Genomic DNA, 18,291 nt, shown 5'->3' with positions numbered 1-18,291 from the left:
GCAGATTTGTTAGGAAAGGGTTGCTGCATACAAGTATGCCAGAAAAACTCATAACCACAGCCCCAGAAAGCATTTGGCTTGACCACCACACCCAAATAAGATTAAGAATTTGTTCTTGTGTCCCTTGCAGCATTCAGTACTCACACTGCTCCCTGCTTTCCCTGCCAACGTATTGCTTTCAAATCTGGTAGCCCAGTACTTGCCAGGCTACCTTTCTTTTCTTGCAAGAGTGTAAGCAAACGTGACTGGACTTACTCATGTCCTCAAGACTTTCCTATAAATGCAAGCAAGTATAGATTTGTTGGGGAGACGGGGGGATTGTACAGCTGAAATCTGCAACATGGATGTCAATCGTGACAAGATATGCTAACTTATTCCTAACATCTCCTTCCATTAGATCTTTGACTTCTCCCTCACTGAGAAAGAGATGAAAGAAATTGAAGCCCTGAACAAAAATGTTCGTTATGTGGAACTGTTAATGTAAGTCCAGAAGTAATCCTAGATCCTCACAGAACATTCCTGTCTTTTCAGAGGCTTTTATAAGAAATACAAAAAACAAAAAAACCTTACCTTTTTTTTTAAAAAACAACCTTATTTTAAGGCTTAAATATGGGAGGTCTTTAATGCAGCCTGAGTATCCTCCTAGACCCATTGCAAAAATAAGTGTGCTGCATAAATATGATAGGAAATATGAACTAAGTTAAAAGCATCATAATGGAGTTCATCTTTCACATTTAAGCTCAGCCAGGTGCTTTGAAGCTGTAGTTCCTTAAAACTTAAAATAGCCTTCCATCAACTAGCAACACTTATTTCCAGAAGGCTTCTCACTAGCAGATGATATTTGAAATTCTTTGGTTTTTCATAGTTAAGTTGAGCTATAACATCCTTTAAACTTCTAGGCAGTATATACATGAAACATAACCTTGGTGCAAATGCAGGAGCCTTTTCTGGAAGCAAAGTTAAAGGATGCAGATCCCCATAGGAGAACTTCCTAAGCCACCAAGCCAAAAACTAATACACTAAATGCTTTGCTTTATTAGAATAAATTTTCACACAGGAGGCCACTGAGGACAAGGAAAACAGGATGCATAGGATGGATGTTGCCAGCTCTATTTTTCACAGGAGTGCCACGTGTGATGAAAATGCTTAAATACAGTCTGACCTCAACTGTGAAAAATGCTTTTTGGAAAAGTAATGTTGCCATGTAAGGAGCAGATAAACATATATCTGCCTACTACATGTTCTCACACTGAAGTGTCCAGAATTGACACTGCAACAGATGACTTACCAGCCTAAAGAGGTTTCTTATTTCATCCAACAATATATCAAAAAAAGTCAAACCATCATACAGAAAGACTTCTGGTTAGTCAACTTTGTGCAAATCCTTTGGCTGCTGTGATAAAAATGCCAGCAGAAATGGAAAAAAAAATCTTTCCTCTGGCTCTTCCGGTACAGTTATCAGCTACCATGGATACTGTGTGCAAACCTGCTGTTCTGATGGTGTGAGTAAGCCCATACAAACAGGATATTGGAATCAGTGGAATAAGTTAGCAAATGAAGCATCTGAGCAGAAAATTTGAGTTTTTTTAAAAAATGAGTACTCCAGGAAATGTGAGTCTGAAATGGTTTCTTCTCCCCTTGGAGCAATTTGCTGGGCAAATTTTACATTAATCTGTCTGCTCGATTTATCTTGTGCTCCCAGTCTCTGCTACAGATATTCTTCCTTACCAGTTATTCCAAGCTGTATTGACTCATCTGAGTGAATAATTTTCATTCAAAGGACTCAGATCTTTGAATAGGTGAGATCTGATTAGAAAGTGTGCTCCATAAATCACAAGTAGATATTATGACACTGACAACTCACACTGTCAAGTTATACTGAAACCAAACAAGCCAAAGCATTGTGGCTTGTTTTTGTGATCCGGACTCAATCTGTTAATGTGTAAACACTTCAGCTTGGCTGAATATTGGAATTAAATGTTTTGACACAACCAATTAAAAATGTTTCATGCCTTCCAGTTAGTTAACTTCAATATTGTAAAATGTATCCTTCCCAAACCGGAAGGATCCACAGCTGCGATAAATGCCAATATTTGTTGTGTTCTACAGTAAGGGAAGGCAGCCACCTGCCATGGTGCACCTGAGAACGCTTTTCAGGAGTTTTTGATTTTGCTAATGGGAAGTGTTTGTCAAGGCAGGGCTCGTGGTTTAGCTTCATCCTCTCAAACACACAAAAAATCCACAACAAAAATCCAGCTACCTCTCTCTCAAGTCCATCAATAATGGGCAAACACAGTGTTATTTTTTCACCTGCAGTTGACCCTGGGAATTTTCTTCTTGACTTTTAGAACGACCCTGGATCATGCATCTTCCCTGACCATGCAGTTTTTAAAATGAAGCCTGAAGCATCTCTACCTTTGGTAGTATGCAGCCATGAACATACCTTTCTCCCCTGAACTGGGTCACCCCAAAGCTTCTTTGTAAAGTCTCTGCCATTGGTGCTATTAACCTAGCAGAGCATCTACATCTAAGCTAGAGCTAGAGGACAGCTAGACCTAATCTAGATATGGCAGCCACTTGGATAAAGCACCATACCAGACCCAGACCTGTTCATGCCAACTCTAAGTGCATTAGCCAAAGTAGTACAGTTTGATATCTCCACCTTTCCTTCAAATATAACCCTTATTTCTGAGGGTCTTTCTAGACATCTGAACAAAGAAGTCTTCCCCTTCCACAATGCACACATAGTGAAGCCATTCCCCTTCCCTATAACACTTCTACTAACCTGAGTTACATCTACAACTATAGTGAGAACAGCTGACATACAAACTCTTGTTGGTTTTTCCTATCTGTCCTTAAGGTAGGCAGTCTGTAGGCCTGAAAAGTGGTCCTTTACTATTCTCTCCTTAAATGCACAGGTTTGCTTCCAACTCTGCAGGGAAGATTATTCAGAGCAGATAGCTGCTGAATAAGCAGAAGAGCCTTCCATGAAGGCCACCTTTATATTGCAAGGAAGAGAAATGATTTGCTAGACACAGGACAATTGTATCAGTGATGTGATAGCCTGCTTCACCCGAGAAGTTCATTTGTTCAATCTGACCTATCCACAGGTGGCGTGACCATCCAGAGTACCCCTTCAACGATGAATACTGAAAACATGGTGTGTCCAGGCAAGTTCCTAACTCTGTGCCATGAGGCTTCACTGAAAATGACCGAAGGTTTGGTGCTTTGACTTCATTGGAGACTGTTCAAATCAGCATTAAAAACATGACATTTACTACTTCTTGCCTTGTCAGTCTCTTATTGCTACTGAAGAGCACATGTATTTAACTATTGAATCTTTGGTTAAAGCCTTAGGAGGCTTTAACTCTGAGTACTGAAACTTCAAAACTGACAGCTGATGAAATTTAAGATTTCTCTTGAAAACAGGCTCACTAGTTCAAGCCAAATCATTTTCACTCAATGGCACATTCTTCACTGAATTTGAAACAAGAAGTTCTGCTTCAGTAAATGTGAAGCAGTATCATTTTGTTTCACAGCTCAAGTGAGAGAAAGTTATGAGTGGGGATCTAATTGGATTTGAGATAAATATATATCTGTACAGAATCACAGAATAGTAGGGGTTGGAAGGGACCTCTGGAGATCATCTCGTCCAAACCCCCTGCTTGAGCAGGGACACAGGAATGCATCCAGGCAGGTTTTGATTGTCTCCAGGGAAGGAGACTCCACAACCTCCCTGGGCAGCCTCTTCCACTGCTCTGTCACCCTCACAGTGAAGAAGTTTTTTCTCATGTGTAGCTGGAACTTCCTGTGTTCCAGCTTGTGCCCATTGCCCCTTGTTCTGTCATTGGGCACCACTGAAAAGAGTCCAGTCCCATCATTCTGACACCCACCCTATAGATATTTATAGGTATTTATGAGATCCTCCCTCAGTCTTCTCTTCTCCAGGCTGAACAAACCCAGGTCTCTCAGCCTTTCCTCATAAGGGAAATGCTCCAGTCCCCTGATCATCTTGGTAGCTCTCTGCTGGACTTGGCTCGAGCAGTTCCCTGTCTTTGTTAAACTGGGGGGCCCTAAACTGGACACAGTACTCCAGATGTGGTCTCACTAGGGCAGAATAGAGGGGAAGGATAACCTCCCTCAACCTGCTGGCCACATTCCTTTTAATGCAGGCCAGGATACCGTTGGCCTTCTTGGCCACAAGGGCACATTGCTGGCTCATGGTCAACTTATCCACCAGCACTCCCAGGTCCTTCTCAGCAGAGCCACTTCCCAGTTGTTCAGCCCCCAATGTGTACTGGTTCATGGGGTTGTTCCTCCCCAGGTGCAGGACCTTGCTGTTGCTCTTGTTGAATTTCATGAGGTTCCCCTTGGTGCAGCTCTCCAGCCTGTCCAGGTCTCGCTGGATGGCAGCACAGCCTTCTGGTGTATCAGCCACTCCTCCCAGCTTGTTTTTATCAGCAAACTTGCTGAGGGTATACTCTATCCCTTCATCCAGGTAATTGGTGAATATGTTGAACATATTCATCTGGGTGAAGAACCTTTTCCTAATATCCAGCCTAAACCTCCCCTGGCACATCTTCGTGACATTCCCTCAGGTCCTATTTTTAGTCACCAGAGAGACGAGATCAGCGCGTGCCCCTCCTTCTTCCCTTGTCAGGAAGCTGTAGACAGCAATGAAGTCTCCCCTCAGCCTCCGCTTCCCCAGGCTGAACAAACCAAGTGATTTTAGCCACTCCTCGTACATTTTCTCCTCTAAACCCTTCACCAATTTCGTGGCCCTTCTCTGGACATACCTAGTAGCTTTAAATCCTTAATGTACTGTGGAGCCCAAAACTGCACACAGTACTCAAGGCAAGGCCGCACCAATGCAGGGTAGAGTGAGACAATCGCCTCCCTTGACTGGCTAGCAATACAGTGCTTGATGCACCCCAGGACACAGTTGGCCCTCTTGGCTGCCAGGGCACACTGCTGGCTCCTGTTGGGTCAGGGCGTGCTCCTCAGAGCCGAGGCACAAAGGTGACCATTTCACAGGAGGGGCAGGCAAGGCTCCTGAATGGGTCTAGTGCCAATACATCCTTCAATGAGCTCAGCAGCGACCACTAGAGAAGTCAGGTCCCTTCACATAGCATTTATAAATCCATTTATAAAGTTGTGTCAACAGAGGAACATTCTGCTTGCTGGAGGTTACACAAGGGCCATTCCCATTTTTGTCTATTACCCACTTAGGCCAGAAGGGGAAATAAAAATGTGGGGAGGTATAGCTGAAGAGAAAGAAGATATTAGAAATCTGCTACTGTAGATCTAAGGACAATCCCAAGGTCAGGTAGAGCACTGCTCCCAGGGCTGGTCAGAACCCCTATCACAGCACTGCTTTACCCTTTTGTGAACAGCTGAGGTCCTGGCCAAAAACCTCAACAAAATATAAGTCTAAATTCAAGTGGCAAAGGCAGTGCAGTTACCACCATACCCAACATGTTATTCCAGTTCCTTCATATGTACAAGCCTTAAATAGAGCTATCGGGGCTTAATTGCTTAACAGTAGCACTGTACAAATTTTTGCACTGTAAGTCGACCAGGTGCAGGTCTCTGGCCATGGCCAACATTCAGGCCAGGTTTGGCAAAGCTCTGGTTTTCTACACTGCAAGTGTCAACAAACGTTCAGCTTAAATGCTCACACCAGCCCCTTCACAGCCATCTACTCTTTCCAGACATCCCACCCAGACATCAGGCAGTGCCTGAGGTTCTAATAAATCAAGTGACTTTGTACATGTGGGTAAGGAAGATGATATGCTGACGCCTCTCTAACAGGTAATGCCCTATAATCAAGTCTTCAATCTGTACTGAGTTAACAGGCAGGACACATTAAGAGAGTTCCTCCAGCCCAAGTCATGCCAGCAAATTCTTTCTTTATCCCCCCCTAATTTTAATAGAATCCTCCTCCTCGTTTGCACTGCCTCATTTAAATCCGATGAAAAAAAGATTCAGCCTCTTCCCAGGGGCAAATGCTCCCATACTCATTTCCATCAGTTATGAAACTGCTACTGACGTCTAGCCTAGTTTTTTCCCCATTTTGCTCAGTTTCAGACCATTGCTTCCCATTGTTCTCCATCTTGCCCTACAAAGAAAAGGTTTAGGAGAGGGAAAATAAACAGGCATGCAGATGGGGGCTTGGGAAATGCATTCCATCAGTAACTGCACAAAGAGACAGGAAAAAACACAAACCCCGGCCCCACACAAGATCTGTTCACATCTAGCAAATTTCAGAGGCTTATTAGGCTCGCTGCCTGATGTGAAACATGTCCCTTGGAAGCACCATATACAGCCCTGCTCCAGCTGGAAGGGTCAGGCACGGACAGAGGGGGCTGTAGCACCTTCTGCTCTGACAGCAGTCACACATGACAAGAATAGACCCAAATGTGTACCGGAAAAACTTCCTTGCGTCTACCCTAAGTAACCCGAGGAGTCTGTGACTCTTTCTATAGCTGCAAAGTGAAATGAAATCCAGACCAAAGAAGTTTGCTTCAAATATACACAAGTGACTATGGCAGTGAGAAGAACAAGTGATGCAGCATTTTGGATGCTTTTTGCAGCCCATGAGCTGCTCTGGACAGGCCAGCAGAAAACCAGGTGAAAGATATATTCACATCCCCAGCAGCAAAGCAATTGCCATAGCTATATGTTAGAGCATGGGCTTACCTGGCTGTTGGAGGAAGAGGCATTCCCTGTTGTTACACAAGCTCAGGGCAGAGCACAAAGCTTTGCAGCTGGGCCCTTCCTTGGGCACATGCATGCTCATATTTAATAGGTGAGGCAACAAGGAAGCACTGTCAAGTGGTTATTGCTCAACATGCTGACATTATCCCTACCCTGCACTACATGGTTAGCTGAATTTGTTTCCCCAAGGGGAGGCAGAGCTTTAACTTCCCCAGGACTAAATATCTGGAATACGACTCGGTTTCAGAAAGGACATGCATCCTATTTTCCTTGATGCTGTGCACGTGCCTGCACAAGAAATAGGGAAAATAGTAAGAGGCAAAGTGGGATGGGCCCTGCGTACATTTTACAACCTTGCATTAAAGAATGCCATTTGGATTTATACCCCACATTTTTGTACCACAAAGCTATCAAGAGGTTTTACAAGGGTGTATGATGTGTTTTGTGAAGGAAAGGGCAAGTGGTCATACCAAGCCATCAGCCAGAATTAGTACACAGTTTTGCATAAGCCGAACTGGACACAGGGTAAAGCAGTACCTCTCATAGTTTTCATCCCTTGCCTGCCATTAAGGCCTAGGTACCACAGAGCTGGGTGCTCTGCTGTAAATATGAGATCTCTCTTCCCCTGGCCAAAGTGTAATGATAACCGAGAACAGAAAATGTAGGAGAGGATCAGAGGCCACAAAAGGCAAAGTCTTGGTTACATTACTGCAGGGTCCTCACTTCTTTCCTTTCTTGAACCCAACAAACGCCAAAAGCTGCTCATCTCCAGACTGGCAGGATATTTAACCACTACCGTATCCTTGGGATGTGCAAAGGAATTCAGCAGCAGATAGGCTGCCATTTTCCTTAACTAATTAAGATCAACTCATAACTGGAATGAGAGATGATTCTTCAATTTAATGTGTGAATCATTTTAAGTATAGAAGCAAAGCCAGTGTTGTAGGGACTCTTAGAGGAAAAGAAATCACATGCCTGGGATATGCAAGACATCTCTCACTATGTCTGCAGCAAGCAGAGAGGACAGACTCAGATTCCTTATGTACAGTAAGTCCAATTTGTAAGTTTAAGATGAGATACCACCTTCCTCACTGAGAGTAGCACCAAAGTCCCCTTGTTGCCATCCACCTAATTGAAACACTTCGAAATTAGTATCTGCAAGACAACTCCCTTATTTTCTGGGGCGGGGAGAGGGAGGAAGCTGCTGTTTACACACATATTTTGCCCAGCTCTCAATGGGACACAATTCACACATCTAGAGGTGGAGAAAAGAAGTCCATAAGGCAGTAACATGTTAGAATGAAATTCAACATACTTATTTCACTTGTGACCTAAACTGCAAAAAACATTTGCCTTTGGGGATGGGGTAACAAGCACGCAGTTGGGTGTTAGTGCAGTTTTTATACTAATTGATTCTCAGCACTGCCATATTCCAGCTCTTCCCAACATTCTACTACCCTGGAGCAAAAACCCTAGCTTAAAATAAAGGGCTTTGAGAGTGCGAAAAACAAAAAAGTTAATTTTAATTTTTCAGTGCCAGACAGACTCCTCTGGGAACCTTAACTCAACATGCATGAGCAATACTCAAAACAGGACAACACATTGCAACTAAAATGCAAAGCAGAACCAAATGGAAAAAGAGGAGGGAGAGAAGGAGCTGGAAAGAAAGACGACGCATGTGTGTGTAAACACATACACATGCACACAGAGAGGCACCACTCGATGAAGCTGCTCAGTTTTTGTTCTGTAGACTGCAAAGCTACCTGGATGGAGGCCTCAGATCAGTCCAAGGTCATTGAACATAGCGATGGCAAAATCCTGCACCAGGACAAACGTGCACTCAATTACAAGTTAAATGAGAGCTCATGATGACCTAGAACACGTCTCAGAGCAGCCTCGTGCATAACAAGGAAAAGGCCATGCAAGCACAGAGTGCTGAGGACACTGGGTAGGATCCTGCTATCAGTTCAGCACATACAAATCAGGAGTGACTCTGCTGACTCAAGGCTTATGCCAGTATAGATGCACAAAAGAGATGCCTCAGTGCAAGGAAACTCATCCTAAATTTTCTGTTTCCCCAATTAGCCTAACCAATGTTGCTCTCCCAGGTCTGGGGCAGACCCCAGGAAAAGCTTGCAAAGAGTATTTTGTCTTTGTGATCTATCAGGAAAACTGCTTTGCTCCTCATGTCACCATGTCTCAGCTTCCACCTACAGGGCAACACCCAGGGATCCTCTCGTGAAATAGAGAGGCTTCCCAGCAAGGTGATCCCACCAGCCCTCATGTTCAGTATTGATGTCCCCAGGCAGTCCAGAATAGCCAAAACCAGCTGTTCAGTTACAACCTGCTTTTTCACTGTGGTGGGACTGCAGTCCTGCATTGCTTTTCTATAGGGTGAGGAGGAGGAGATTGTGTTTATGTTTAATTGACTATATTGATCTACACTTGAGAAACTTCAAAGGGGAATCTCCAACATTCAGAAAGGTTCTTCTAAGCCATGAATCAGAAACCCACACCCTCATTCAACAAGCCAGTGCTACCTTTCTGGTCCCCTATGAGGTATGGTCCTCCCAATATAGAGTAAAAGAAACAACAAAGCAGGAAAGTAAGAGGTAACATATTAGGAATACCCACATGATTTGGGATTTCTACTCATTTTTTTTCTAGGCATGCCATTTAGACTACACCAGCAGTCATGAATTGCCTTGGCAATCTACACCTCTCTAGGCCTGAGACTACCAAGTTACTTGGCTCATGCCCCTGTGTTCACAGAATTGGTCTGTTGGGTGTGCAAGAGTTTGAGGCAATAAAAGTGTTCTCAGAGAACATGGCTGGAGGGAGGGGAACAATATAGCTCCCTTCCCTCAGCAGTTAGAGCACTGAAAAGTGCTACAGCATGTCAGGTTTACATCTTTATGGTGGTTTAAACCTACATGTCTCACCTTATCGAGTTACCAAGATGTACAGCCTTGTGGAAGGGATCTGGCTCCATGCACACCACAGAACTTTTCAACCTTGCAAGAGAAATTAATCAGGGTAGAAGGGGGAAGGACTTGGTAGCTTAAAAACATCATGAACTTTCTTGGGAAGGAGGGCACTTGAAGTCCATCCCTCACTCAGGTCACTGCTCACTGGCAAACACTCCCACAGAACAAGGATCAAAACTTCCCCTTCCTTGTAGCATGGCTCATTCCTATGCTACGTGAGTTGCTCTCTCCTGTTTCTTTTGGACACAATACCAGTTATATTATCAGAGATGATCCTCTGTGTTGGAAAGGATGATGTAAATACCCTTTTCATCACAATATGTGCAAACATGAATCTCATTGCATTTCTAGGGTTTATTACTACAGTGAGAGGAAACCCTATAGCATCACTTAACCAAACACTTACCCCAGCAGGCTGCACAGAGATACTACAGATCCAACTGAATTAAGACATTGATTTGCACCTTTCTCTCACCCAGCTGCTCCAGCATTCCATAGGCATTAGCAATTGACCTTGTGTGATTATCTTTGCCTCCTCCAAACCTTATTCCTTTGACCCTCCTTGCAGCTAAACACATCCATCCAGGTTCTCTGCTCTCTCCCAAGTTTCATTTTGTCACATACCTGAACAACTAATTCAAACTTGACTGCTGAGTTAGGGTTCCCCTCACACACTGTCACTCCCTGCAAAGATCACTTGGACACTTGTCGCCATTCTTCTAGTTTCTTCCCATCCACTGAGGAAAGAGGCCTTGACATGGCCCACCTCAAGAGAAAGGTCACTCACCTAAGCTATTTCCCAGCTCCAGTAAAACTTAGCATTTAAAAAGAGCATTGTATGTGAAGTATGTCTTTCCTGTGACATTTGTGGTGGAAATGCAGATATGCTGTGCTAGATCATGAGAATTACAAACCAAAACTAATTAGGAGAGAGAAAACATGAGGAAACAACATTGTATGCCTTTCAGTAATTTTGACCCTGTGAAGGATTATGAACTTTGCAAGGCCCGATGTGCCCCACAGAATACAGCCTCTGGCAGAATCAGGACTGAAAAGGGTAAAAACAGTGGTGGGGAAGCTGAGTAAGCAAGCTGATGGGTTATGGAGACTGGCCTATTTAGAATGGTATGGAAAGAAGCAAGATTCTCCTACTGAAAACTGTAATAAGGGGGATGCATTAACCTCTACGTTTACAGCTGTATCATGGTACAGGAATGAGGAAATACTCAAAGAAATCAAAGAACACAAGATTGATCAAGATATGAGTTTTTCAATGCTGTAGGGCCAGTCTCTGGAATTCATGGCTACAGCCATTAAAGGGCCAAAAAAGGGAGTTGGCGTTTGAACCTAATGGCTTGTATAATGGCTTGTGAGCAATACCTGTGTCAGACCCTGCCTAGCTAGCTAGATGGAAACATGATGGGGAGACGAAAAACTTTCCCACCTCGCCCTGCATGCTGCACACAGGATTATATGACCAAACACTCAAAAGGGATTTGTCTGGTACCAGGGTCACACAGAGCTCAGGGCTTAATACTGTCAAGTCATATTCAATAAAAGAACCTTTTTGTAAAAAGTAACTCCAGTGCTCTAAGAGGAAGGCCAGGAAACAGAGCTATTTGGAGCTTTTCAGCCAGGAGGCTAAATGTATTTATGATTGCAGGCTCCCACGGACATGCACACACACAGGCTGGGAATCCCTCTGCAGAGTCCTGCTACACATTTCCACAGGAAGGTGCTGGAGTGAGGCACATCAGCTTCCATAGGCACCCAGAGCACCTCATCTGCTACAGCCATACACACAGCACTTCACTGACACTAAGGAATCACAGACTGAGAGCAGCGCAACAGCCTAAACCCAGCACTTGCACCACAGATACAGCCTCCCAGTGAATATCACCAGGGTCTAATAAATAAAATACTTCAGTCCTTCGCATTAGCTTAGCACCAGGTTGATACTAGCCACAGTTTAACCAGGTAGCCTGCAGTAGATTTTTTTCACACCCACTTTGCTTTGTAGCTTGACACTTTCTGCTCCCAGAAAGGTTTCTCAAACAGGTCTGAAGCAAACCAAGAAGCATTTTCCCCCTATGCTCCCCTGGTCTTTTTTCAGTTCCTCAGTAATCACTGCAGCATCCCACCTTGCAGACCCATCCTCTGATCAGGGAGGAGGACGGTTCCTGCCTCCCCAGTAGCAGCTCAGCAGCCCAAGCTACCAGAGTAGACCTACTTCACCTAACACTTTCTTCCATTTTCTTTCCACCTCCCTGCTCCTACAAGTGTAAATGTCTTACCTGAGGGAAGGAAAAGGTGCAGTAAAACCAGCAGCCCCCACCTCAACGGCTTGAACTAGAACCAGGAAAATAAACAAGCCACCCTGAAAAATACAGAAGCCATGGCAACCTTGTGTGCCGCTAATTTAAGAAGTCTCAGGTGCAGCTAATCTCTGTTAACCCACCCCGAAGAGGGGCAAAAGCAAGTCTCTGTGCTATATTCTTGGTGTTGGCTAGGGCTCAAGCTGTGAGGTAAACCACTGAACTTGGGAAAATAACAGTCTGTGTATAGCTTTTTAGCTTATTTTTTCTTTCCGCTACATATGAAATTTATCTCTACTGTTTCTGGGTCATCAGTCTGCAGATCTGCCTTAGTCATCGAGCTAGGGTGTTCACAGAAGAATAAATAAATGAATCACGCTCTTTGCAGGCACCGCTGTGAAATAACTCCCTCCCCCATGACTTTCCTGTATTTCCCGAGTGAGGAAGTCGAAGCTTCCAGCAGCCGCAGTGAGCGTGCCTTGGTCATTGACTGTTTCACCAGGCAGCTTTGCAGGAAAGCAACATGTGCACAGCTCTATTGCTGCCCTGCTGTCTGTCTGGGGGCCTTTATGTGCCCCTGCTGTACCAGGAATCAGAGGATGAACCCGTGCCCATAAGGGTAACACAGCATAGGCACAGCTCACACACACCCCCTGCTTCTGGGGCTGGGATGTCTTTGTATTTGCAATTTCCTTAGAGCTTGAAAATGAAAGTAGGCAGGTAAGAAAAAGCAAAAAGAGAAGCTCAAGATGAATAACACTTAACACTCCAGATGCCTCCTACGTGTAGGCTCAAGGAGTTTGAATCCATACTCTGTGCTGGCATGATTTTGGGAATCATCCTACCCAGCATGGGAGAGCAGTAGGTGGAAGGAGGTCTCTTACAGTCTGGCTTGATTAACAGCATGGAGGCCTTGTGTGGTGCAGCACTGACCACTGCAGCAGTGACTTTTGGTCCCTCAATGTTTGTCACTCTAAGGTTGTGGCCGGGGTTCTGATGGGCATCAGGACCTCAGAGGGCCTGCAAGGAGCATGAGTGTCAGAAGAAAGTTCAGAGAGGAGATATAAGCCTCAGTCTACTTCCACAGTGAATGAAACACTAATCTTTCGATTGTAGGAAGGCTCCCAATTCCAATTTACCTCTCTCCTGGAGAAAAACAGGGAGGTTTTCCTTCCAAAAATCCAGACAATAGTTTGAAAAGTTTGAAAGTTTGGCCTTTCAAAACCACAATGAGATGAACAAAAGGAATTTCCATTACCCTTTAACCAACTCCCTTCTCCAGTCAATAAGCAGAGCATTAAGCAAGGCTACAGAAGACCTTGGTGTTCATTCCTTTTAGACCCTAAAAGATTCGCTCCCCTTAACACTAGTGTCAAGTGTCCTAGCACAAGGTTTTAGGAGATCTGCTGAACCTGTGTTTCCACAGCCCTTTCAGGTTATGTGATGGGTTTAGACAACACATGACAATCTGCTGGAGAACTCTTGCAGCCTTCTGAGCAATCAAGTTCAGCACTTGAGTTCACTGGGAGGGTTAAAGTTTGCTTGTCTTTAACTGCGTACTGTTTATAGCAGAATAACCAAAGAGCACCCAAGCAATTGCTCTTGCCTGTTTGTAACTACTATGATGCTTTAAGATGGGCCTTTCCAGCCATCTGGGAACACTATACTTTGGTCTAATTTCCTGAAAAGTGTGTTCCTGCTGGGATCAGTCCCCCTCCAAGCTGTTGTTGAAAGCTCTTAACAGAGAACTATGCAGAGGTGATTTATGAAAAAAATTACCTATTTTTTCTTTTTTTTTTAATTTTTCTTTTTCTTTTTCTAAACCTTAACAAATCATTAAAAATTGTATTTTGCTAGTTATTGAGCGTGGTGTTTGGTGTGGACCTTCTGTGAATAAATTGGTTTAGATAATTTCTCTGAACAACCTCTGAGATGAGCCAGTTCTGAGGACTTGTCCATAGTCAATTGTTTTCTGCACTTCTAGTAATTCATGGAATAAATTTACTTGGCCTTCAGTATTTTAATAAAACTTTCCTCTTCCAAACAAGGTGTAGATGTTGTTGTTACGGCTCCACAGAAGAATTTTTTCCTCCAGTGGAAAATTGCTCCTCTGGAAATATTTCAGCTTTGGTAATATGTGTATAATAAATTTTAAAATTTTATTTCTTTATGCATCTGCTTCTACTTAGATTTACCATTCTGTTTACCACTTTATTTATCCATATTTCTTTTCTGGGAGTTTGTGTTGTCTTTTAATATAAGGAAGCATTATATTAGCACAGTGTAGAGAGCAGTGCATTTACCCAGTGCCTTGATACTTCTAGTATCATGTATCTAGATACTACTAGCACTTGACAGAGAACTATCTTCATTCCACATCAAGGAGAGTCCTGAAATTTTAATTAATGCTCAGTATAATTCTAGCAAGTTAAAAAAAAAAAAGCATAACTGAAATTCCATGAATCCTTATGTATAACAAACATGCCTAATAGCCTAAAGTAAGCAGTCATCTCTTTGTCCAAGTGATCAACGGAATGAAAGACAGCTAGCCATAACACATCCAGTCTTATTTACTAGCTCCTCTTCCTATTCCCAGCTATACACACAGATGGATCTCTAACTTCACCAGAGTGATTCATTTTACCAGTGTCAGAAGAGCAAAACACTGTAATGCTCCTGCAAGGCTCTCAGGGCTGCAGCTAATGTCAGTGCTGTGCCTGCACTGACCCTGACTTCCACTGTCACGTGGATGCCTGCATCATCTTGAAGCTGCTTCTGTGTCATTGGCACTCATGGGTTCCTGTGCATCAACCTTATGCCCGTTAGCAAGCAGAGACTCCAGGATCAGATATCACAGAGTTTCCACCTTTATAAGAACTGCTAATCAATGCAAGTTTTGGGACAATCTGTGTGCTGATAGCGGGATAGGTTTGAGCATGAGTGGGACAGATGTGCCCAGAAATGGGTAAGGTGGCCTCCAGACTAGTTTGAGGTGGTTAGAGAGATGAGGTGTAAAGTCATGATCCAGCTATATTCTTTGAAAACCATAGTTTCAGGAGATGCCCAGGGCCCCTGCAATTTCTGAGGGTTTCTTGAGCTTGTGGATGAGATCTGAGATAGGTGGTGCTCCAGATGCTGCTTTTTTCTTCCAGTTAGAGGCTGAGTGTGCTTTGTATAACACTCAGGGAATGCTATTTCAGAGGAAATGGTTGAAAATTATTTCAGAAGTTATTTTGTAGATAAATCATGGTAGGAGAGGAAGAAACAGCGAACAAATGTTTTGTGATCTGTAGAAAAAATACAGAAAATCTGGGCAGGACCACAGAAGGCCATTCAATCCCAGGATGAATCAACCATACCATTTCGAGAGATATTCTTAAAGAATTTCCTGAATGGGATCTTCACTTTCTCCAGCAACCTGTAACAAGGCTGAATTGTCCTTATTGGTACAAAGCATTTTACCTAAGTCTAAACCAAATCTTCCCTTCTGCTTTTCACAGTCTCTGCCTTTTTCTCTGCCCAACAGGGACTCAGTCCTCCTGGTGAGGGTGCCCTCACTCTCTACGGTTCCCATCAAATAACACATGACCATTGCAGGTCTGGGTCTTTTACCACAGACCTCCAGGTTTCCTTGAGGGCCTTGGGAAGCTTTCTGAGCTGCTTGGATTATGTATTCTACTAAGACTTTTGAACTAAGCATCTACAGCTTGCTAGCAAAGTGAGATGGGTCTCAGTGACTTGCCCGTCTCCTTCCAGCACCATGTTTTGGTCCTGAGTGGCTCAAGTTAGACACCATTTCCATTTCATGGCATCTGAGCACTTGAAAAACACTATGTTCCCAAAGCATGCAAACTGTCACATCAGATCAGATCAGGTCATCTAGCAAAAATAATTAGAGGGCAACTATGGGAAAATCTGTCCACTGGAGATATGTTATTCTAAACTGGTACTGGGCTGTGTCATGCCTTGAAATGGTGAGGGAACTATACTGAAAGGTGGTTGATGAATATGAAAGGGAAAAATATTGTTTTGGATTAGCAAAAAAAAAAAATTCTTTCCAGCAAAAGCAAAAAATTTTGATAGGATGAGTTGTGAGCCTTCTGCAAATTAAACTGAAAGGACATTCCTTAAGGGGAAAATTGTTTTAAAATAAAACAAAAATTGTTGTATTTAGAAAAACTAAACCATTCTAACTTTCCCCAGCTTGCTTTGTTTGCTTTCACTGAAGGCAGTCTGGATTTGTAGAGCCCATGCTCCGTCACCTACGTAGGCTGTCATTATTTATACCATATTCCTCCCCCTTTTCCTTGTTGGTTCCACCCTTCTGCATATGGTTTCAAAGGGTCCTGCTTCTTCTTCATGTGGTTGACCCTCTGGACATGATTTGTGGAGGATGTCCTAGAGAGAAGGACTCCAAAGACATTGGACAAAATGTAGATAGAGCCTTTTCCCCAGCTCAGGAACTTCACAATGCAGCCTACATTTGCTGCCAACAGCTGCAGGCACCCTACGTAAACCTTATACAGACTGAAGGTAAAAAGTTGCATTAGGTCATTTACCTTGTTCTGCACAAAATGACCATCATGTTATTTAAACTCAATGTGTAGGGGGTGTCCCTCTTTTCTGATCAAGTCTTTTAGTCCTGCAACAAAATCAGCGTTCATTTACATGCCACAGTCACTTTTACAGACACAAAGAAGCTTTGACAGTCTGGACGATTCTCACTGGTTTTGGTGGTTCCTCATTACTGCAAGATGGATGTAGCTCCCAGTCTTGAACACATTTTCCCCCACAGCATTCAGCTGGGTCAAAGCAGTGACCCACTTCATGGGCTGGGAACTGAACTCCAGAGAGAATAAAGACTGGAGCAACCTGGGCAAACACATAGGTCACCACATTTCTGCCTGGCTTCCCCAGCTCCCACTGTCATGACCACAGCTAAACATTCACCATATCATGCTGAGGTCCTGCTCACACAGTTCAGCAGCCCGAGATCAGCATGGGACCAGAGTGGCAGTGCTCATTGCTTGTTATGGAGGAGGAAATGATGGGGAGGGTAAGAAAAAAGACAGACTCCTTTTCTTCAGTGACAATCTCTGACTGTTTTTTCACTGAAGTATTAACGAAGAAACTCCTGCTCTGATACACCTTTCCACTGATTTTTTTTACATTGTCATTATTTATTTGAAGCACATAGTTGCAGATGGGCAGTGAGTTTCCAGTGCTGACTTGTAGCTGGCAGAGGAACAAAACATACACGCTCGTACGTCCATGTGGTGGGTGGACATAACACTGATTACTGCTTGGTTGCCTCATCCCTCCTATTCTAACACCTTGATTTTCACTGCAGCTAGCTTTGCTCTGTGTAAATATTGAAATTTTCCATGTTGGAGAGCTGCTTCCATGCGGTTATTGTTGTTGTTTAACAACATTAATATCCAAGGAACATTATAACATTTATTCCATGAGGAAAACTATGCTTTGTAGCAGAACATCAAGTCTGGCAGAGCAGCAGTTTTCATGGCAAGGCCGCATCTTTTGCTAATCCCGGGAAAACCTGCCCAATTTGGTCAGTTTATAAGTTTTCACAAAATTACACTTCACAAATGTGCTGTTGAAATGCCTTTAGACTTCTTGGCAGCTGACTTCCCCTATGGTTTCTCCATGTTGCTCAAGCATTTGAAAAGCCAGTCCTTGGGACTGCAGCTCACCCAGTCTTCAGTACCTTTACTTCTGGTCTTCCCTTGCTAATATTTTCAAGAAATCACTTTTGTACTCTTGACAGTTTCTTTAATCTTCTGATTTTTGTATGTGTGTATTTGAGTACAGGCAGGCTGTCTCACAGCAACCGTCTGAACTAATTTAAAATTATTAGAGGACCTTGGCAGTAGATGCTAGAGGAGTATGAAGTGTTTATACTGCGTCTATTTGCTTATAATGCACCTTTGCCAGAGGCATAATTCAATTTATGCATATGGATCAACTTTTTAATACCTTCCAGGAATAATTATTGTCAACATTTTATGTTTCAGTGTGTGTATTCAAATAATACATGTTGCAGTTGGATTGAAAAGATTGAATCCTGTTTTGAAAGTTCTCATTTAAAGTTGACGGGGATGGCACTTTCAGAATAAAAGTCATTTTTAAAGTTGTAATGTAGCAGTCTCACAAATACATTTTTGCAAAATATGAAGACATATATTCCTCCTTGTTCTTACAGAATTTAGCTTAATGAAGCATGATTTCATTTAGTAGCTTTCAATGATACATAC

The 18,291-nt window shown here is 43.2% G+C and overlaps 1 protein-coding gene across 1 annotated transcript in view; it reads left to right on the top strand.

Annotated features, from left to right (window-relative positions):
* AKR1D1 (aldo-keto reductase family 1 member D1) overlaps positions 1-3,280 on the top strand; it is a 34,454-nt gene extending 31,174 nt beyond the window's left edge. Inside the window, exons 8-9 of the mRNA XM_075117524.1 lie at positions 398-480; positions 3,111-3,280. Of these exons, the coding sequence (XP_074973625.1) occupies positions 398-480; positions 3,111-3,153 (126 nt within the window). The 3' untranslated portion in view covers positions 3,154-3,280. The remainder of the gene's footprint in view (positions 1-397; positions 481-3,110) is intronic.
* The last annotated feature ends 15,011 nt before the right edge of the window (positions 3,281-18,291 follow it).

Source organism: Phalacrocorax aristotelis, chromosome 1 (assembly GCF_949628215.1).
Source record: "Phalacrocorax aristotelis chromosome 1, bGulAri2.1, whole genome shotgun sequence".
Taxonomy (NCBI): domain Eukaryota; kingdom Metazoa; phylum Chordata; class Aves; order Suliformes; family Phalacrocoracidae; genus Phalacrocorax; species Phalacrocorax aristotelis.
The sequence above is the reverse complement of the archived record's forward strand: the minus strand, read 5'-3'. Positions and strand labels throughout refer to the sequence as shown.